General features: G+C 35.1%; 1 protein-coding gene across 2 annotated transcripts in view; it reads right to left on the bottom strand.

Moving 5' to 3' along the window:
• Positions 1–23,553, bottom strand: part of LOC116178345 (transient receptor potential cation channel trpm) — a 105,542-nt gene that overhangs the window by 66,215 nt on the left and 15,774 nt on the right. For both annotated transcript variants that reach the window (XM_031497817.1, XM_031497823.1), the window contains exon 2: positions 19,899–19,981. In XM_031497817.1, the coding sequence (XP_031353677.1) occupies positions 19,899–19,981 (83 nt within the window). The remainder of the gene's footprint in view (positions 1–19,898; positions 19,982–23,553) is intronic.

Below are 23,553 nucleotides of genomic sequence, written 5' to 3'. Positions count from 1 at the left end.
CACTACAAAACAAGGTCACTCATTACTTACGTCTTTGTGTTTTTTCCTAATTGCACTGTAAAAGAAATGTAGAAGTATCACAGGTAAAATCAAAAGTTAAAAATTCTTCATAGTTATAAAAACACTGATTAATTAAAAATGTTTTTATTTTATGCTTAAATTCTATTGTGTCTATGTGTATTAATTAATCTCTTATCAGTCATGATCTCCTAAAGTTTACGTGATATTAATATCTGTGCATTCTTTCGCGGGTGAATATCTTTTTATGAACTTTATATGCAGACACAGAACCTTTTTTTGTTTTGCTTGAACGCTTTGAAAACTATGGCATCTTCCCCTTTTTTCTCTACCGCTTCCTCTTCACTCGTAAATTGTTTCGACCAATGGAAAACGCGAATCAAAATTAAAAATCGCGAATAAATCCACAAATTTTACTTAATTGAATCAAATTAATTAAAACTAAATTAATTCCGCGAATAAAATTCAAAATGGCGGAAAAAGTGAACTTTTTACTATTCCCAATATATCTAGAAAGACGGTTTCTAGAAATACCAATCACAATGTCCGGTTATAAGACTGTTAATTTTGCGCTGCTCTTCATTGGGCCTATCCTATCTAAATTACTTTAGGAAATTTCATCGAATTCCTGCTGACTCGGCGATAACTATCGACGTAACGTGACTCATTCTCTCGAATTAGTAGTGCCTAGAATCTGGAAAATCTCGTCCAACGACGTACGTGATATGAATTTTGATTAATCACAGCCATACGCCCATTGACCGTTTCGCATTTAAATCGATGATCGTTTACCCCTTTCTTACCTTTTCAATGACGTTGTCGATGTAGCTTTCAGAATTTCCAAGCGTTTTCTATTATAAAATTGAGCCAATCTCAAGTAAGTAAATTCCGTTCGCCCGTAAAAAGTGGCTTTGTCGGAATGACGAAGGTGGCCTTCCATTTCGCTAAAAGCTGCACGCGATTTTTCACCTCGTTAGGTCGCCTAAGCTAAACAGTTTTTCATTCGCCCTTTTTTTTATTGTATTAATTTAATCTTCTCGACTGCGGACAAAAAGTTTTCATTGTTAAAACTTGCGAGAAGTTTTAATAACCGACGACCGACGCGACGCTAGTCGCTATCGGACTGCAAGCGATTGTCTCATTATATGAAATTTTGAAAAGCGCAAGTAGGGAGTTGTAAACCAACTAAAAACAAATAAGATTGTCATCTGCAGTAAACTTTTCCTCGCAATACGCATCCTGAAAAGACTCCCGAGGGAGCCAGCCCACCTGACACTTTCGTTGTCATTAACCGTATCATTGGTTTTTATTGTTTTACTTTTTTTCCTTTCATATCAGCCTTTATGTAGACGCAAATTTTTGGAAACCGTCCCAGACTCTTGAAGACAAGTTTAAGCTTGAAAAATGCAGGAAGACAAAGGCAAAAAAAAAGATAAATGATGGAGGCCTACATCATAAGCCGTAGATGATGTTTAAAAATGTTATGAATGATGGATACATGAAAATCCATAAATAAAGAGGAAAGAACAGAGAAGTCCTTAGGGTTTTTGTACTAGCTTCGCTTAGTTGAGTGTTTCTTGTCGTAACGTTCTTTTCTTAACAATTTTAAATTCCATAATATATTTTATAAGACATTTTTACACCATCTAAGTATTTCCTTCGTAAATCCGTATTATAGGTTTCATATACTGCAGTTCTTTATTTTGCCGCTAGAGGCCATCAGAGTGTACTAATTCAATTGGTAACAATATTCTTCTAAAAGGATATCGGTAATACTGGCAGTTCAAAAAGGAACAGTAAGTAAATCTTCGGAGCTAATAAATTCTAAGTAGGCCAAGATTATAAGAGGGCGGTCAAGTACTTTTTCAAATGTGTCGCAATCAAATTCTAGGCGATCCACTGCGACAAGCGGACCGGCACTAGTAAATTGTTTATTAAAATTTATTAACAAAATTGTATTGGAACTGTCAGTTTATTTGATTTATTAAAACTTAATTATTGTTTTACTAATAACAAGCGAGAATGAATAAAATTAAATGACAGGTTAATTACCGTCCGTTATTTTGTCTGGAACAGTTAGCGCAACGAAAAACTTCTACATTTGAAACAAATGAAGCGGAGCAAAAGTATCGCATTACTTACACAAAAAGCTCTTAGAAAGCGCAAACACCATTAAGCAGAAGCTTAATTATTTTCCGCGATACGCTTCAGTGGGTAGGTGTCGATATCTCGCACTAAAATCCAGACGAAGGCGCGATGTTTTATCACTTGTCATTATAAATTAAAGAAAATAGATTTATCGCACTTCGGACACATGCTTTTCCATCATACTACAGCCGAGAGCTTTTCGAAACTTCTTGATTAAAATGTAGCGATTCGCCACCGATTCGGTGTAGTAAGATAAAAATATTACACGGATTTGCTAAATGAAAGATAGGTCACAAACCAAACTTTTCTATATTTAACACTATCCCTTTCGACATCCACTAACAAACGTTCACGTCCAAAAGGTGATCAATGGCTAAAACTGTGAGCGCAAAAAGGTTGTTTCCTAATAGAAAGTTATGTATGTATTTTATTATACAATAGTGCGCTATCCGCTCTAATGAAATATAACCTGAAAATCTGAAACGGTTTTCTTCATTACAATATTATTGCTCACGGTAGATTTACTTGTTGAAATTTTAATCACGCCATTTTACCGCGCCGTAATTTTTGGTATCGTATCATGTTACACTTCATTAAAATCAACAGCCGAGGCGCAAGTTGAGAACGCATGGAATTTTAATTGCCATCCTCCATGTTTTATTGATCTCTGGCAATTGAATTCATTAATTTGGAGATTCCAACAATATTGTTAGTGAATAATGAATTCGCATTTAACTCCGCTGAGAGGATATAAATTGCGTTTTTTCTTTCTTATCGTTAAGTACCGCATTTCATTTACTTGAAGTACGTACCTTTTCTTTAGGTTCGGCTTTCATCTGTTATACGACAATTTCCCATCGACAATTGTTGCTTTATCCCTCTTATTCAAGAGGTATGTACATTTTATGACATCAACGAAAAGGGTTACCTTTGATTTCTTTTAGGATTCAAGTTCCGGTTTTTAATTTTCGTTCTAACGCAAATTTAATTCAGCTGTAAGGACCAGCTTCAGCTTCGGAGACGCTTTACCTACCATTCTGTTGACGCACGAGTTGTGTATGTTGAGTATGTGGTCAAGATTGCAGTCGCTTATCGACTTCTGCTGCTAAGTACTGCGAGTGTTTGTAAGTAAAAGTGGTGACGTCAAAATTTTATTTGTATTATGTGTTGTAAAATTCCTCCGTTAGATGTCGCCCCATCGATTGAAATTAAATCCCTTCTTAATCTCCCACCTGTGTTGTGCTTCTCCTTTCTATGTATGAGGAATATCGATTGTATCCATTTCGTTTCGTTCTGGAAGAAACCCTTGGGAAATATTTAAAACCCTTTCATAACTGTTGCCTCGACTAATTATGTCGCATGCTGTGGAAATAACGTAAGTAACAAGAAAGCGTCGACATTCTCGCTTTATCAAAACACTTGTAACTATTTATTATCCTCGTTTCTTAATGTTCCTTCATTGGGTGATTAATATTCGCAATTTCGCCAGATAGCAACTCGTGCGTACCGGGAGTTAAGCGACAATTTATTTATTCGGTTTGGGAATCGAATGACACGCTTGATAAATGTGCGAACAAAACAGATGTTGTGCGAGGTTTTGAGGGTTTCAGTCTTCGCACGAACTTTGATTTGCTTGAATTATTCGAGCCAGACGAAAGGGACTCCTTTTGACAATTTCACGGAGCGGAGAAATAAACTAACAAGATGCGCACTCGAACATTGTGTAGGTAAAGAAAGGAATCATTCTTGGATAGACTCGTTACATTGGCAACCAAATTCAGCTTATTCACGGCACGTAATTTACAAAACCGTCCGGACAGATGTCACCAAAATACATAGGTACGTAATTTCATAGTTGGGTGTAGGTAACTGTCGTGTCCTCCCTTGGAAATAGTAAAACGTAATCGAGCCACAGTAGGTAAATACCTACGTCAGTGTTTGTGACAGCAAATTACAAGTTTAAGTAATTTTATTGCAATTATTTTTCGCTTATATCTCGGAAACTATGCGTCCTAGAGACTATCCTATACAAAATGAGAGCTGATTAAAATTGCTACAAGTTTTCGAGATATCCGCTCTTGAAAGTCTATAGTTTTGGAAAAAAAAAACATTTTTACCTTACATTTGTTGCCCCTTTTTGACCGGATATCGGATAACAATAGCACTTTTGCTTTTCTTGTTGAAATGACAGGTTCTTATATTGCGAAAGATGTTAATATCAAGTCTAAATCTAAACGTATTTATGTGCAGGGGGAATTGTTATATCTTTTCGAGGTAAAGTTATTTTCATAGGATACTTTATTTGGTTAACACATTTCTGTTTAGGTTATGCCATATGTTGTAATTTAATTCCTTCTTCTACCTATATCGCAATCCGAAACCCATTTATTAATGGGGTAAGTTTAGAAGTATCTTTCGTGTAACGAGCTAAACAACCTATCGATGAAATGCTAAAACGGGTTCTCCAACCGATTTATATGTTCTGCTTAGCTGGAACTTATCTAGCAACCCCTGATCGTATTAATTAAAATTACCCTTCCATTTTAATTATGAATTTTTTCTAACAAACACTACCTGACCGACGGCTAGCTCAACAACAAATTCAATTCCCTTGCGGAAATTTGACATTTTCCTTTAATTCTGAAAAATTATGGGGTTCTGGTTAGACGGTAGACAGTAAATACAAATTTAGAATGAACTAATTGAATATACAGGGTAAGTTTTTTAAAGTGTTACGAGGCGATATCTCGAAAACGGTTTTAAATATAGTTATTTGGTAACTTTGGTAAGGGAAGACAAATTGCTTTAGCACAGAATAAATGGGGAACTTTGGGATTGATTGCATCGATTCCTTGAAACTTTGCGAGAATTTAAGTCGGAGGGATGCATTTTCCGGAGGATTGCCGTTTGGGAGGGTAAGGGAGAAAATGAAGAGCAATGGGATAAGGAACAAGGACATATAAAAATGATAAAAAAGTCAAAGAAGAAAATGAGACAAAAGAAAGAGAAAAATAACGGAATGGGAATAAGAAGTGAAAGAATGATAACTATATACAAAAGTGAAGGAATGAAAAAGGAAACAGAAAAATGCCAGAACAAGGACTACAGAAAAATGGGTAGAGGTGGGAAGAGGAATATAAAATACATAGCCAAGAGATAAAGAATGCAACAAAGAGGGAGAGTTGTTGATTGATCACAAATTAGTAAACGAAAAAATACTGAAAAAAAATGAAAATAATTTAGGCTGGAAACAAGGATAGAATCGGATAAGCAGCCGATGCAAATAAGTCTAAAAAATTATTCAAAGTCCTCGTTTGAGATCGAAGGGACTTCAGCGCATTTTTTTGTGGCAGATTAGTATTCTATTAGCCACTTTCGACTCAACCATCAATAACAGATCTTGTCGAAGGCTACTACATTCACTAACCGCTTCCCACTTGCCGCGTGCACCCGCAATTCGCTTTTAAAGATTTGACTCCACCATTAGTAAGATCGTGTCGGGGGCTACCACATTCCCTTTGACGGTACCCACTTCCGACGTTTCGTTCACCCAAAATTCGCGTTTGAAGATTTGACTCCACCATCAGGAAGATCGTGTCGGGGGCTACCACATTCCCTTTGACGGTACCCCCTTCCGACGTCCCGTTCACCCGCAATTCGCGATTGAAGATTTGACTCCACCATCAGTGAGATCGTGTCGCGGGCTACCACATTCCCTTTTACGGTACCCACTTCAGACGTCCCGTTCACCCGCAATTCGCGTTTGAAGATTTGACTCCACCATCAGGAAGATCGTGTCGGGGGCTACCACATTTCCTTTGACGGTACCCCCTTCCGACGTCCCGTTCATCCGCAATTCGCGTTTGAAGATTTGACTCCACCATCAGTGAGATCGTGTCGCGGGCTACCACATTCCCTTTTACGGTACCCACTTCCGACGTCCCGTTCACCCGCAATTCACTTCTATTGGCGACACGAGAAAGAGAGACAGCGATTCGAGATTTACGAAACGTTAAACCGCGTGAGTTCGCAACGGAAGGTAAAAGGCGCCCGAAGTTGACTACTTCTCGAAGACGCGCGCGCGCCTCGCAAAAGGTCGTTAATTTCGCCCCTATGACAAAAAACAAAATTCCGCCACGCAGGAGTTGTGCGCGTTTACAACATCTTTCCGACGACACCAATTTCAAAAGAATCAGACCAAAACTGTAGTAGAAGATAGGAAAAAACTGAAAAACCTTCACGTTAGTATACTACGCTCGAGGATGACGCCCAGATGTCGCCAACCCCACATCATGTAGCCATGTCCCTAAGGTTGACAAATTTCACGTCCCTGTAGATGCACGTACCTACACCCGTTTTTCTACGCGCCCACATTTGCTGCCAACAAGCCAGCCAGCCAGCCAGGCAAAGTGAGATTAAAAGCTACTTTTTACAAATAAATTTGCAAAAATGCGCTAAAAAGATGATAAGCTCAAGAGAAGGGACGCCATGTATACGTTATTTCGGTCTCAACACTAAAAATAATGACGGGACATCCTGTATGTGGTATATGTTAATGTATTTTAAGTGTAAATCTGGGCGATTATCAACGAATAACAATAAGCACAAGGTTGTGTATTTTGCTTGAATTTGATATCTGAGTGTCAATTTTTCCTTTTAGAATTGCTTGTAATTGCGCAATTCTTTTTTTTACGTTTTATCGCTTTTGTAAATTGTTTATTTAGATTTGTGTATTTAATTGTAAACCGTGAAATTTCGCGGGGACATCTAGTCGTTTGCGATGAGAAGTTGTTATCGGACGAAATTTAGTTAACGCACGTGTTTTTATAGATGTTAAGAGATAACGGAGATGCAGATGTTTCGCAGAATTGCACGTGTCTGTCGGCGTAAGTGGGGACGTATTCCTTTGAAGCTGGTGATGATGTTGTATGAAAGGTTAGAAAGAGAAGTAAAAGAGAGGAACGATCGATTGTATATAGTTGTGTAAACGTCTTAACGTCTTCTAGACGTTATACCCGAGGCGATTGCGGTCTAAACGCCAATAATAATGACCTGGAAGTCGCAAGCAAGCAGTTGGTGTACCGTGATGCCCTCTTGTTGAACAGCCACCGGCAATTCGTCATTTTATCCAGATTTGTGTTAGTTCAGAAGCTGCCAGCCTTTGTGTGTGGAGTTAAGTGCGCCTTGTTTATCACAAACCAGATTATTAAAATTATTAAAAGAGAAACAAAGCTGAGTCATTTTAAGATTTTCTTATTTTATTTGTCGAACGTCTGCGTACGGGGTAATTTATCCAATGGTTTGTAAACTTTTCTTTTTGTCATTGTCAATTAATTTTTGTGTGTAGAAAAGGAAATAGTATGGAGGATGGGAAAACAAATAATTTAAAGAACTGAATCAAGGAGAGACAAGAATTAAAATACGGATAGGAGGGAAGACGTCTGAAGTGTTCTGGGGCTGAGAGACATGTACACTTAGCCTAACCTTTTTTAACATTTAAACATTATCAGAAAAAAGGAAAAGGAATATTTTCAGTAGTATTCAACCGTATCGTTTCATATCCTAATCATGCAGCTAAATGCAATTACCTGTTTCCATTAGAATTCACGTTCACACCGTGAGCAAGCAGTAACGTATTAAATCAAACCATTTCATGTTTGCCAAATTGATTGAAACCAAATAAACGGAATCCAAAGCTACACGTTACATAAATTATAGTGCGTTAATTAAGCGAATAATCTCCAAATGAAAACTCGGACATATTCATTGGGATTTGTGTAGGCGGGACTCATAAAAAGAAATCCAATGTTGTTAATGCCGATTTTGTGACTTTTTTTTAAATATTCATAACTAGAATAGTACATCGAGTTACAGGGTAAATTTCTTAATTGAAAGGCCACACAAATCCCACTGCCGTTTACTACATTTTATGGAATAAAATTGCGTGTTCATTTTTTTGGATTGTTTTCTTTTTATTATTCGTTGTAAACGCAAATCAGAAGGCGGATTCCTGAAATTCCGAATGAAAAATTTACAGCGTACTAAAACTACACAGTGGACATTTCGGAATCGTACTAAACAATAATCATTTTGTTATGTCGCTTTTACGACAGGAAGAGAGCTTTCAGATACACTTTTGTGGACCTGTTTATTATATCATTTAAGATTTAGCATGTAGGTTGCTGTTTGTAGGCGATTTTGGTGCCATAATTTACATTTATTAGAAGTATGGTAGAGAATGGCGCATCTTTTTATACTTAAAGTTATTCCATAGTAAGATCCTTACTATAAATACAGTAGGGATACTTAAATTCACTTTTACGTTAATGGAAAAGAGCCATTTCAACTCGTTTTTACAATTTAGCTGAGAAAACTAATAAACAAAAAATACAAGGTCCATACCAACTGCATTAATTAAAAGATCCCCAACACTTGCATATCATCGTAACGGAAATATTTTGTTGGCTTAATTTAATCTTGGGTCCTCAGACCCAGTGATAACGCCTCTTTAGAGTCTGAAAACTTTTCCCTCACTCCTTTTTATTCGCGGGATCAATTAAGTTCATTTGTAGATTCGCGCTTTAATTGGCGAAAATAATTCGCAGACTTGCCCTCTGATTGGTCCATTATTTGGCGGCTTTACGGATTTAACTAAATTAAATTAAGCTTTGATTTTGATCAATTAATTAATTCTGGCACTCGATTTAATTAAAATTGTGGGAATCGGGTCAATTGGTAAGCGTGGCCAAGCGATTTTCAGAGTTGTTTTTTGTAAATATCAAAAAATAGTTTTAACAAAGCCTTAGTAATTTTTCCTCAGCTTTCTGACGGTGCTAAAATAAAATTTATAATAAAATTATCACTTGTGGGTTTCGAGTAAATCACATCAACTTTCTTATTTCCTATGGACGCCATATTGAATTTTTATGTCATTCACCAAATACCTACAGCGTACGCCTCAGGAGTGAACGTGAAAATGCAATTAAGCATCGGTGCTTGTTTGATGAGTAACCGTCGAGCATACTCTCCTCTTCTCTCTAAGGCAAATGAAGCATAATGGAGTATTGAAACTTAATATGGGTAAATTTTTGAACAAAAAAATTGGGTACGTTGTGCTCTGATAAAGCTCCAATTGCAAATATCCCCTCAAACTCAAAATCGATACGTCACCTGAATTATACCTTTAAATCAATAAATGCTTTATGCCTTATTTATGATGCAAACGTTATAGGTTACAATTTAACGAAATATACAATTTAATGTAACTTTCCTAATTGAAAAATCTATCTTAAATTTAATACACAATTTAAACGAATTAACTATACTATTATCATTTTTATTAATCTCTCGCAATTTCCCAAACATACCCATACATTGGTACATTCCTTTCCCGTTTGAGTATTTGTAAACTGGAAAAGCTTTATATCTAAGGACAGAAATTAATACATAATTTTGTCATTAAAAAATAGCTTACGTTTGCAATATGACATCTCTCTTTTTTGTCTATTTCACACGAAATTTTTAAATGCGATATTTCGTAAAATCGGAAATACAAATTTAGAGAAATTTTATTGAGTCTAAATTGGTTATATTAAAAGTGCTCGTACTCGTGAAGTAATTTCAAACGACGCACAAAGGACATCTCTTGATTGTACTCGTAGGGTCGCTTTAAACGTACTTTTAATATTCAAACGAAGTTTGCCCTTCAAGGATAATATACATTCAGTTTAAGGGTTGCGTAACAATAAACTCAGTTCCATTGTGTACGGTTGCATGTTACGCATTTTTCATTCGCTCGGAAATTTACGCAGCTTGAACACGAAAACTTGTTACATTCGGCACGGGTGCGTTTCGCAGATGGTACTAGTTTAAATTATTCAAGACGATGGTGGAAACTGCTTTTTACACAAAAACACACTTCAAATTCATAGGGTCCATAAAGTTAGAAACGTGACGTCATCACCGGTAGGCGTACAACTGAAGCGGACCATTAAATTCAAAATTTACCAATTTTTTCCTTTCCTTTTCCGGGATTTCACTTAACACGAAAAATCAAATGTGCACACAGGCCACTGAAAGACTGTGAAACATAAATTTGACGTAATTTAGAACGCATTTCCAAAATGTCTACACATTTCCATTTGATTTTTTAGAATTACGTGTTACATTGTTTACTAAGACAAATTTAATTATCTGGCCAACAGGGATATTTTCGAGTTTAATTAGGAATTAGTTTTTTTTTTTCCTTTTTACAGTAGAAGATCGTTTTTAATGCAGTTCTACAGATATTGAATCTTTAAGAAGAAAATCATCGTAATTTTAAACTTGATTAATTAAGAAATTGTGTGGTTTGAAAATTCTTAAAGTGCTCAACCTGTAGGCAGCTGAAACCGTTTTGTATTGCATGTATTTTTTTACCGTTTAGGAACCCACAAAATTAGATCTTTTTTTTTAAATTTATATAATTATAAGGGTAAGGTAAATTGGAATTCTTGTACTTCATTAATATATTCAAAAGGTTGTGGTAATTTTGGAAATCAAATCCGTATTGAAGTCAAATTTCAGGAACTGAAAAGAGGTGAAGTCTTCAATAAATCAATCAGTCATAGTAAAATTTCACACAGGGCTAGCCGTTGGTCAGGTAATAATTTTTTGCTAACTTAGAAATTCAAAATTTTAATAAAAATTTAAATAAACTAGATCCAATGTTAAGCTTCGCGAAAAATCACTAATGATTTATCGTACTTTCGTGGAAGTTAAACTTATACGAATACCCAAAAAAACGCAAAGAATCCATAAACTAAATATTTAAGAATTTTAATTGGATCCCCGGAAGCCTATATTAAATTCGATCCCCGAGCTAGCAATCTCTAAATTCCTAGGTGGGCACGGAGAAGCGAAATTGCTTTCATAAAACGTCGAATACGGAACCGAAGGGCGAAGAAAAAATGCGTGTTGTAATTTTGCTAAAATAAAATTTATTCTTTTCCAATGTTTGCAGCGCCGGACAACGCGGGGAATTTACATCTTTTTATTGTTACGCGATTCGGACTTGTTGAAGTATTTATTTGTGAATAAAAACGGAAGTCGTAAAGGGAAACCGGGACGTACATATTCAATTTGCAGGAATTTAAACGTGATATTTCATCAATAACTTGAGAGTTTTAAAGGGAAGTTTGGATTCGTGTTTGAATTGGGGTAACTTTTCGGTGGAAACTTTGTTTCTCTCTGAGCCGTAAGAGAAAAATCGGTTTGTATAAAATATGCATATTAAGCTTCCTTTTCGATTTATCTGCAGATTAACCATTAGCATCGGTATTTCCCTACTACAAGTGTTCTTTTGTTACAATAATAATGTTCTTGTATGTTATAAGTATTTATCTTTTGTATTATAGCGAATATTCTAGAAATCCAGAGAGACATCGTGTCGCCATCAAGTCGATGAAAGATTAATCACCAGTGATAAGGAACAAAAGCGGGTGGGACGCATTCTTTCTATGAAATGTGTCGTGATTTTTCTAGTATCTTTCCGTTTAATATATAAGCAATTTGAATTGTGTTCAATTTCAGTTCCAACATCAACGCCGAATTGATTCGCGCTCGTGTGTTATACATCTTACATGTTTGAATACAAGAAAGTGATAAATAATAATTATTATCTATTATAAAGCAATATATTTAATTAATAATTAAAATCAAACGTTTCCCATTTCTTTGAAAAATTAATTTGATTTTATTTGTTAACCCAGAGTCGAAAGACAACATTATTTGTTTTATGCTTGATTTCTTTTTTTTTATATCACGATTCCCAACTACAACCTCATCATTAACCATGCTGTATATATATTTTATTAAATTTTTACATCTTTTTAACACTTGTTTCTGTGCGACTGTATTGAAAGAGTGACAATTCACCTACAACGAATTTTGTAATATTTAAATTTTGGGTTCATTTTTTGGGGTCAGTTCAAAGATGCTATAATTTTTGAATTTGGGTCTAAATGAAAAATACTTAGCATTCATGAAATGAACCGAATTAAAAACTTGGGAGATTCGATCAACTTATCGCAAAGGACCGGATGTCCCTACATTTTAATACGCAATTTCACGTTTTACAATTAAACACAAATCAATAAGCAATTGAACAAAAGCGGTAAACAAGCAATTGCAAACAATTCTAAAAGAAAAATAGACACTGAGACAACAAATTCAAATAAAATAAACCAACTTATTCGTAGAGAATCCAACGCTTTTGAATATCCTCGAAATCTTGAGATACCGTTACGGTTCTAGAAGAATATTTAAAAAGGCCTTAAAGGCTGCTAATTACTCGTCTTTAAAACATTCCGGAAAACTCTTAACGGCTTTCGGAGGGTTGCAAGCAAAATAATTACAAATTTAGTGGCATTAAATATTGTTGAAGCTGCTCTTGAGCATTCTCAATGCAATTGATTCTAGTCCGCCTGGTTGTAGGTGCTTTAGCTTATAGCAAAGTTTATAATAAGATAAGATTTTAAAAAAAAATTGCAATAATGCTTTTACTCATTTCTGCATTTTTTCGAAATTAGAGATTTTAAGATTTCTAATGATACAGCAGTTTGGCATTGCATATGATGGAAATTCTATAGGATGCTGAAATTTAGAAGGCCGATTTTCCAGTGCATTTGTTGACTTTAGGAATTGTATTATGAAACCGTGGTGGAAAGGAAGCCCGTCGTTTTAATTTCTGTAGAACATTGTTTTATTAATGGATTGCGGATGTCTGGAGACTAGATGTAGGGGATTGGATAATATTCAGTTATCATAATTAGCGCTATTAGGTTACAACTGCGAATTCCGCATGAGGTCAGTTTAGCATTTATGTTGTTCGTATGAAGGATTTGATTGATTGCTGACTCTTGTTCGTTTCGTAGGACGGGAATTAAGCAAACAAATCAACGATTAAAAATGCCCGAGTGTGTTAATAAGGAGTCACTTTGTTGGCATTCATTAATTAAAAAAAGGAGAGTTTAGTTTTGGAGAAAAATGTTAAGGGATTCGTTCGTTAGTATGCAACACAACCACATCCGGACTTGGTGAGTAAAACCTGCACCGGTATTTCAGTTGTAAATAACTGGTTGACAACTTCTTTTTTAATTTAAAGAGGAAATTGTTAAAAATGCCTTCCACTAGCTCGTACAGTTCCCTATTAAACGTTATCTCTCCTGTTCCTGAAAATTGACTACAAATCGATTCTTTGATTTTGTACTGTCTGATAAAAATCAGAAAATATTAAGGGTCCTTTAAGGATGCATCTCTTTTTTTTTTAAATTTTCTATTTACTAAAATTCAACCTGTCAGAAATTGAGACCCTTAAAGTTTCTTTCGAAATGGCCATCTCTTTTCCTAGCTCTAAACAGCTTAATGGTTTGAAATCGAAGTGCTAATAGTTTACATAAATACCTTTACACTTAAAACACACCTTAATGTTAATTCGATTTTGACAGATGAGATTATATATATATCCTCTGAACTTGGATTTTCTTACGATTGATTGAGAAATACAAACTGGCTTCTGATGCTAACAGTTTTCTTTGTTGTAATTTCCTTTTAATACATGAAATTAAATTCACCTCCCTTTTACTTTATTACAATGCGCCAATTGTAAAGCATTTTAAGGAATTTACTGATGAACGCGTTTGTTTATAAGAACGCACAATGTTTTTCACTAACTGAAATCGGCACGATAAGAGTTATTTCAGATTCCCACACTGGAACGCGTATGATAACTATCGGCCGCGCTTTATGTACGTAATTTATGCTGAATATTGCGCATTCACCTCTTATAATAATTCAAAATGTGTGGTTGAATGTTCCTGAGACCTTGGCTTTTTTTTAAACTTGGAAATTTTTTTCCGAAAAAACCGTAAAAAATAAATGCTCTCGTTACAAACCCAGACCCACACCCGGACACGGAATCGAACTCGGGCCAAGATTTTGTGAGTAAAAGCCGGACCCGAACCAAGGCACGATCACCAATCAGTTTTGTGGGTGGGAATTTTGTAACAAGAGACTACTAGATCCTTTATAGTTTTATTATTTTCCGACCATCCGTCCGTGTGAGTAATAACTCCCTATCAATACGGACAAAAGTTATAGGAATTCTTGTGGATTGGCAACGGTGGAGCGATTTTTGTGAAATTTCGCTTGAGCTATCGCCTTTATTGGCCTAAAATAATAATTAATACAGCGACTACAACAAGGAATATGACAAAAGAAATCAATTTCGCTTATTATTAATGGAACTAATTCGAATTTACTTTTTCTTCTTCCAGCTTCGCTCCGGCTGTTTCTACTGTCTCGTTCCTTCACAAAACATTAATTTCTGGAGTCTTTTTATCAGTGATTATGGTCCATGATCACATTATTTTGAGTTTAGTACGTTGAAAAAAATTGTGAAATTACGAACACGCACGTAGAAATAGTCGATGATTACCGAAGTCACGCTTTATTTGATAAAAATCGGTTGAGATTTTGTTTTTATTAATTCTAATAGCAGTTTTCAGTTTCCAAACAGAAATTGATGCATAACAATCATTTAATCCAACCCGAGTACATACAACTACTTTATTTAGCTGGATTTAGATACGTAAGAGTAACGACCTAATCTGAAGCAGTCAGAGATTCCAATGATAAATATTTCAATTTGCATTATAAATTAGCGCAGCAGATTTATTTGCATTACACTTATACATTGAGTTAAGCAAATAAGTTTTCCCTAGCATAAGCTCCTCCACGGTGACGCAACAGTTTGCCGAACCACTCCATAGTTAAGCCTAAAATTTCGTATTCCTACGAAACGGTAACAGTAACTTTACATATTCAAATAAATCCTCTTATCTGAGGATTCTAAGCTTGATGTTTATGTTTATAGTTATGCTGGTACATTCATTCCTTTAGCAACTTGCTAAATTTCTCCTTGAAATTAAGGGGTGCGAAATGAACCGCTGCGATTACCATAATGCAACTTGAACGACCAAGATTAGAAAATGTGCTCTCCAATAAACCCAAGACAGAAATCTGCTCTTTTATTTACAATTTCCACGGACCAATGGAATTACTTTATTTGACCACGTAGATCACTTAACGGCAAATAATTGAATGCTACATGTAACAATCTATTACCAGAGAGGTCTAAGAAACTACTTTTAGTTGTAAGTTGTGTACGTAATTAAAATTATAATGAAATGCCACGGTGTCGATTTTAGTATTCACTAATAGTTAATTAAAAATAAATGTAAGTTTCCATTGTAAAGTTTGTAAGATCTTTTCTCTGAAATGAACTATAATCAATATCTCAAAATATCAAAGCACTTTAGAACTATTTGCGGCCAAAATCCGCAGTAATGTAGCATTAGAGCGTACTAAAGAAACCGTTACGAGTTAATGAAAGTCGACTGCCAAAAAATCGGTTTCGCAAGCTGATTGCGTATTGTGCAAATTACACGATCCTTATGTAAACAGGAATCTACTAATCAATGTGGAATTTCGCACCTTTACTCACAACTTACACAAAGTAAGTGTGAAAAGCGTCACGTATTCTAATTTGCGGAATAATTAGCGCCATGTATATTTATTTAGTCTAAAAGGCATTTAGTGGCAAATTACTAAGCTCAAAGTACAGCGCATAAAATAACCGCGAATAGACATTCCGATAAAATATCATCAGGAGGGTTCCATAAATCCTTCGTTTTTGCTATCTATATTTTCCGCCCTCGCGTGATGGTATTTGATTTGATCTCAGATGACGATTGAATTCTGATGCCGTTTACTGTATATCGCTAATGCATAAAATTTTGTTGCTTACGTATCGAGGAGCGATTTACTTCAGACACGCGGAAAATATAAATCTGCGTAAGGGTTGGAAATTTTATTAGGCATATTATTTATCATCTTAAGCTTTTTTCGATGTGTTTAATGATTTTTAGTATTCGCAGTAAAGCAGTCTTTCTTTGTTAAGGAAATGTGAGTAAGGTTCATGAAATTCCCGTTCAAGTAAGTGCTACATATGGTCCTTCGAGCCGGATGGATTAGACCTTACAACCCTGATGCATTAGTCGAGAAGAATTGGTGCCGTATTACCACGGGGTCCGGTCCAAGTAAGTGCCACAGGGTGTCTCCGTGATTGTGACTGCTATCAAAAAAATAATCCTCTGCTCTTTTTGGGTCAAACTTAAAATTGTAAAATTAAAATTTGAAAATAAAGACATACGAAGAAAAATCAAAAAAATGTCACTGTCAATTTCAGAATACTTACTTAAAAGAGATACAGAAAAACGTTTATTACAAAAGTGTATTTATAATATTGTTGAATAATCAGCCGTTTTCCAAATAAGTAAGTATACGAGGTCAGGTAAAAAAATTATCGGAACTAACCCCACTTTCTAAATTAGAATACCTTGCATGCTTTAATCTAAAACCTATTAAATTCTCTTTTGAAAAATATAACACTGAAAAAGGTTAACAAAATTCAATATTGATTCTAAAAGAATAAGAAAAATTTAAAAAAATTGTTATTGTATTTTTTTGAACTACTTAAACTTTTTTTAAATATTAAAATATTTAAAAAAAGTTTAAGTAGTTCAAAAAATTCAAAAAAGATTTTAAAAAATCTTTTTTTAATTGTATTTTAATAATAATAATAATCCTGGTGTCCCTGGTGTGTTATATATTTTTGAAAAAAAAATCTTTAAAAAAATTAAGTTAGGTCAGATAACTTTTTTACTACACCCCGTATACGATTTTCCTCCGTATTTCTTAAGCGATCGAACATTTTCAAATTTTGATCTTACCATCCTAAGTTTGAGGCAAAAAGAGAACATGACTTCTATAGTACTTTTGTGGTAGCACTAACAATTACAGAAACACACTATAAACGTGTGGGAAATGGGACACCCTGTAAAATCACTTATTGCGCCAAATTTGTGTGTAGATAATCTCGGAAGTATATCCGAATCTACGCAAAAATTGTAGGCAAGCTCTGAACAATCTGGAGAATTTGTAATGAATCAATAAGTTTCATGAAAGAAAGGTAGGGGGCGTAATAAAAAAGCGTAAAGTAGTTTTGAAAGGAAGGTCAAAGCAAATGCGAAAGAGGTACAAGTAACTCGCAAAAAAGAGCGAATGAGATGTGAAAAATCGGTGAAGAAAGCGGGGAATCGGTGTCAGAGTGACGCAAAGGAAGGTGTAAATAGAGGAATGATGAAAAATATTTGAAAGAAATGATACGTAAAAAAAGTGAAGGAGGAAACACGGTGTAACTAAAAAATATCGAGATGATGTTTTCGCGAGCTTATTTAGGCTTCATTTAGCTACTTTTTCATGAAAAAAAATCGAACCAATGCATTTAATTTTTTTGAGAAAATTAACCATTTCTGCCGGAATGTCGAAAAAAGCCCTCAAGCGGCGATATGTGAAACTAACAAAACTTCAAATATTATAATATTTGTAACCGAAGAATAACTCTTTTCAATTAACCCGAGTTTGTTAAAATCGGCTCAGTCGTTTCGAAGATACAGGGTGTTCTTTACGGAAAACTTTGAATACCCCCCACCATTTTTCATTTTTAGAGATACAAGAAAAATTGTCAAACAAAAAAGGTTCAGATTATCGTAGATTTCAGAGACCGGACATTTTTTGTTAGGTTAATATAGCGGAATTCACAGAAACATCACTTTTTTAGCTTCCAGATTGCAGTTACGCCCCCTAGCGGCCATTTCAGACACTTCAAAATATTTTCCAGGTTTTGCTCGTGCGTTTTAGTAATAAATTTTTTACCGCAAGCCTCTACGATGGATAGGTTCTCAGATACAGCATTCTTAGTTGGTCACCCTGTACAATTAATAATGTTGAGTTTCACTGAATCAATTCGTCTTTGTAAAATATATTGTAAAAACTAGCAGTAAGAAAAACTTATGTGCTTCCCCTGGAGAAATTGTATTGGAATATTAAACAAGTATAGACAGCTCTATTTGTTAATGCCAATCTCGTGGATCCGATGAGAAAACTATTCACTTCAACAAATTTTGTTCTCGTAGAAATTATCGTCTGAAAAGTTCTACAATATAAAAGTTCGAAACACACCGTCCGACCGTTGATTATTTTAGAAACGGTTATTTGTCATCCAATTTCAAGTGATTTTATCATGAGATGTCTGCCTGAACTTATATGAAATTCTGATCGAATATATTATAGGGGAAATGCGAAGTATTTTGAACGTATTCACTTCGAAATTGCTTTAATTTACTTGCAAGACGCAGACAACATATGAATTATTCAGTACATTCAAACATTACATAATTCAAAGTAATATTTAGTGATCATCTTTAAAAGTAGATTCCACTATTGTTATTTGCAAGCATTCGTAAGTAGTTAAACAATCTGAGACGCTTAAATAGCATTTTGCTGACGAAAAAACTCAAATAACAAACGGAAAAATTAGCAGGAACGTCTTCGAGAATTTGGCGCGAGTTTTGAATGCGGTTGAGGTGAATACAGCCTCATTATTCTTAAATTTTCCATATTTCGAAAGGCAATTTCGTCGGCAGCAAGTCACAGAGGGGTTCACCCAAAAAGCGATCCAGTTTTCAGTTTTTCTTGGAGGGAGCCATTTTCAAGAGAGGGTCCGTATGTAACTTAACTTAAAGAAAACAGTCATTCTCGCGATATTTGTAGGTAAGTAAACCTCGAAGTAAACTATTGGTCGGTTATCTTTAAGAATTTGCAGCGGATGTTTATTTACCGTAACTTAATATCCTTAAAGGAACTGTTAATTATTATAAATGGATCAATACAGATAAATTGATTATTTTGAGAATCGCCATTGAAATGTAAGGGAAAAAATAGTCATGATTTAATCCCCAACCCTCGTACATTTGTACAGAAGCAAGTTGTGTGAGAAGTTTAACGCGTGTTTGTCCGATTTTGAAAAAAGTTTCGTCGAGTTGAAAAACCAAACAGTTGTAGTACAGCGATGCCTTTAGTTAAGGTCCTCTTCTTATTAAAAGATAAAAGTATCTACCGTCCGACCAGCTACAGGAAAATTGTCATATTATTCATCAAGCCAGTTTTGCTTGTCATCTAATTATGTCATATACAGCAAAAAGAAGTTCAGAAGTTGTGCGTGAGTTAAGCGCGTAATTAAAAATATTTTTTATTTTAATTGTCGACCGCCTGCGTACGAGGTAATATGTCCAAACAGGCTTTTAAGCTTTTATTTCATAAATTCATTTAAAATCTTAGCGAAAACTGCGTTGTGAGACTACGTTCACGTTTTCTTTTAAGACGATACAGGACTATTCATGCGCTTGACGTTGATATGAAATCGAAGACAACAACAAGGGTAAGGGTAAATGATATGCTAATTTAAACGTGCCAGAAAGCCCCAATTTGAAAGATAAGAACGTGAGTAAGTGAGTCAATGCTTCAAGCAGTTGTCGAATACATTATTGGTTACGGAAATAATATTAGGGCACCTAGCAAATAATTATAGGAAATTCCTACTCGCGAAATCGGTAAATTTTTGTTTAAATCAACACCAACGTAATTTTATTCCGAATTACGTGCTTAAATTTGAATAAAGGTGCTCAAAGCCGAAATGAAAAAATAACAGGCAATTTAAAGCCTACAACAGATGTGACCGACAAACGTCACGGGAATACAAAATTTAAAACGAAATAGACTTTCGCACCTACCTCTGCTCATCTTTGGGATTCTGAATAAATCTGCTGCATTCCCTTTTGTAGAACGTCGCTTCGATCCAACTCCGCGCCGGAGGCTGAAATGGAGAATTATTAATTAATTCCATTGTACTAACAATATATAAATAAATTTCAAATGAAATTACGGCCAAATTGGGGTCGGGTTTCTTTACATAATTACGCTGTTGATCAAAACCCACAAAAGTAGAGTAACTACCCTCAATATTAAAATCAATGTCAAAAATTTAGTTTTAGTTGGTTTAGCATGCGTAATTGATACTTGAATTTAAAACGTTGTGTTACGGTCAACTTTTTTCAAACTACACTCACTTTTCTAAGTAACAAACCTGCATCATATGGATGCCACGAAAACCTAGCGATATTTTTCTAAATATTTTCGATACAAAGGTCGTGAGCAGATCAGTATCGCATTCTAATAGGATTAGTTCCGTTATTAATGCACGGTTAATCCTTGCCATTGTTGGTTGACTGAATTCTACAATACAAAAGCTCCCCAAATTATTAAGCATTTCACATTGTATTCAAACAGGGCAGAATCCATTTTCAGAAATTTGCGAAACGCGTTTAAATCATTGAGTTACGAATGAATTACGATGTATATTGGTATTAAGGCACGGGAATTGGGATTTTTTTATACTTAAAGAGGATGCTTACGTGAGAATGTTCCGGAAAGATTCTCCAGAGAGTCCTTAAATCTTTACGAACTTTTAGCGAGTAGGTAAGTATCCATATTTAGTTATCTATTTGAGAAATGTCATTACAAATTTTTTATTAATTCATGACAGATATTGCAGTGGTTCTATATAAACCCCCCTTGAAAAACTGCGCCAGAATTTATAAAAATCTTCCAGACCTTATTTCATACCCCTGAAATCTCTAAAATCTCTGTGAAGAATTTTTTTTCTGAAAAAAATGTCTGAGAAGTCTCTGAAAAAAACTCTCTATCACTGAAAAATACTTGATGTACCGGATGTAGAATCTAAGATCCCCGGATCAAAGTCCAAAGTTTGCTCGCCGTTTAAATTCCAAAGGTGCGTCGTCGTTCAAAGTTCAAAGGTTGCTCGCCGTTTAAAATCAAAAGGTTGGTCGTCGTTCAAAGCCCAAAGTTTCTTCGGGTTTACAATCGGTTAAGGTTGTGCGTGTAAAGATGGCCACCTTTTTCGATGACCCTGTATATTGACGAAATGGTTATGTGCGCTGTCATAATGGTAATTAGCACAGATTAAAAGTAGATAGAGGGGAGCTTTATACTAGATACTCCTTTTCGGCCTTAAAAAATTCCGTGCAAATTTACTGAGCACCCAAGACTACGTGGTTATTCCTTGGTAATTCCGGACTCGAATTAATATTTTAATTTGGAAAACGCCAAACGCGAATTAATTATTTTCATTTTCTCTGAGGAGCACTAGTCTCGCTCCGTGCTTAACCGCAACTCATTCCAATTTCTTCCCAAAACTAATCCCTTCTCTTATTAATTAAAGAAGACCTACAAAATTGCCTCATAAATCCTCGACATCTCCAGAATCCATTACGAAAACAATGGTCTATAGACTTTAAAAGATGAAAAAGTTCAAAATTCCATTCAACTGAATTCTGAAGTCCACTATCAAATCTCCGAATTTTATCACTAGATATAAATTTAGAGCTACCGTTACAGTGTAAAATCGGAAGTTAATTAAAAAAAATTAATTCAATCTCTTGATGAAAGCTACACTTCGAGTGAGATTTAGTTATATCTTCAACGTGAGTATGTGGATAAATGGTGTTAATTACTGGCCAGCAAGTTTGAATCGATTCTGCGAGACAAAAGGAAGGCAATTGGTCTTATTTTGTCATCCAATTGCCACGCACTGCGGGGAAAATAAATTCGCAGTCGTTAAACGTCTGGCCGTGAATAAGGAATGCGGTGATCATTCGAACTTTTGGGGTTCTCCACTATTGATTACTGACTTTCGTTCCTATTTATCAAGGTAACTAAGTTATAGAGTAATATTATGCGCTCATTAAATGGAGCTTTTGAAACGCAACGAAAGTTCTCAATACTTGATTTAAGATCACAAAGCTTCATTTTTTCCAACTTTTTTCCGCAGTCATAGAAATTGGAAAGTATATCCTTTATTCGGCTTTTCAATCCCCTTTAACAAGATGCTAGTTTTTCTCTAACAAGGTATCGTTGTCCTTTCCATTAGACGAAGAACTATTCGTAATTCGATCAAATGAAAGTTTGCTTTCGAAAAGTGAATTCAACATTAAGATCCATATGTTAAGCGAAACAATTTATTCCACACTGGGTAGGAGGGTTGGAAAAAGTTATTTTACGCACCCAAACACTTTTCGCCGTATGTATGCTTGGATATCCCGACGAGGGGCAGGTTATCCGTCCCAAGGGCGAGACCCTGCTAACAAAAACTCTTTGGTTTAGACTGTATGTGCGTTATGAGCTGCGATTCACTCATTTCCACATATTTTGTTGTTAAAGTTGGATTTCACCACTAAGGCCATGTAACTTTCCATACAAACAGGATTTTATTGCACCCAAGATGAATCAAATCACTTGTTTTTAACCTTGACTGCAATCAACTTTGTGTACATGCATTTACGGTGTCTTTTAATTATTGTTTAAATTTGGTAATTTTCCCAATTTGGGGAATAAGCTTATTAAGGTAAATAAGGGCAAAAGTGCCCTAAAGTGATTTAATGCTGAGCTCGCAATTGTAACCCAATACTAATTAAGAAGACGAAATATGATATAAATCCCAGGCATGCATCCCGGCTTGAGATGCTTCTGAAACTAATTAACAGAACAAATACTCGACGCAAAGAAAATCACATTCAAACCGCTAAACTGTTATATTTTCCATGATATTGAATGCCCAAATTGTTCTACTTCTAGAAGTCCCAAAATTGCTAACTTCACAACGAAATATCGAAAAAATTTAAATGCAAAATTTAGAGCTACCGTTACAATGCGTGGCCGATATTCTTCTAAACAAAAAGTTCTGCAGAAATTCGTCACTAAGACTTTCTAAAATAATATCAAAAGCAACATGAACAACATCTTAAAGATCTCCGAAAAACCGAGGGGGTGATTTGTTGTCCTTCATATTTCGAGAAAATAGCTGGGAAAGATGTAGGAAATGGACGAAATTATAGAAAATTTTGGGGAAATATCAGGAAATGTTGAAGAAACAAAAGGAAATTCCAAGGAAATCTAAAAGAAATGTTAAGGAAATGAAAGGTTTCTATAGGGAAGTAACGTTACCCATTTCACGTTAATTCGGCGAAATTAAATGGTAGCAATTTATCCCCTAAAATAAGTCGTGACCAACCCTTCATCAAAAACCTTTGCGTGAGCTCTAAACAATCTCTAAAAGGTAATTGCAGAAAGTTCTTCGTTTCTTTAATAATTGGAGACGACAAAAAACGCAGATGGTTCGCGACGGTTGGAAAACGTGTACATTTTTTTTGTTTTATTCGGGCAGTCCTCCCATTTTGATGAGTTGGTGACGCAGTTCTGTCTTTATTGTTAAAATTTTGCAAGTTGCTAAGAAGTTTAAAGCGGTTTGTCGATTTTATGGAAAAAGTCTGTCATTTTGAAAAAGCAAGCAGTTAATAAGACCTTCTGTTT

Source organism: Photinus pyralis, unplaced genomic scaffold (assembly GCF_008802855.1).
Source record: "Photinus pyralis isolate 1611_PpyrPB1 unplaced genomic scaffold, Ppyr1.3 Ppyr1.4_LG1, whole genome shotgun sequence".
Taxonomy (NCBI): domain Eukaryota; kingdom Metazoa; phylum Arthropoda; class Insecta; order Coleoptera; family Lampyridae; genus Photinus; species Photinus pyralis.
This window is presented reverse-complemented; position numbering and strand designations above follow the sequence as displayed.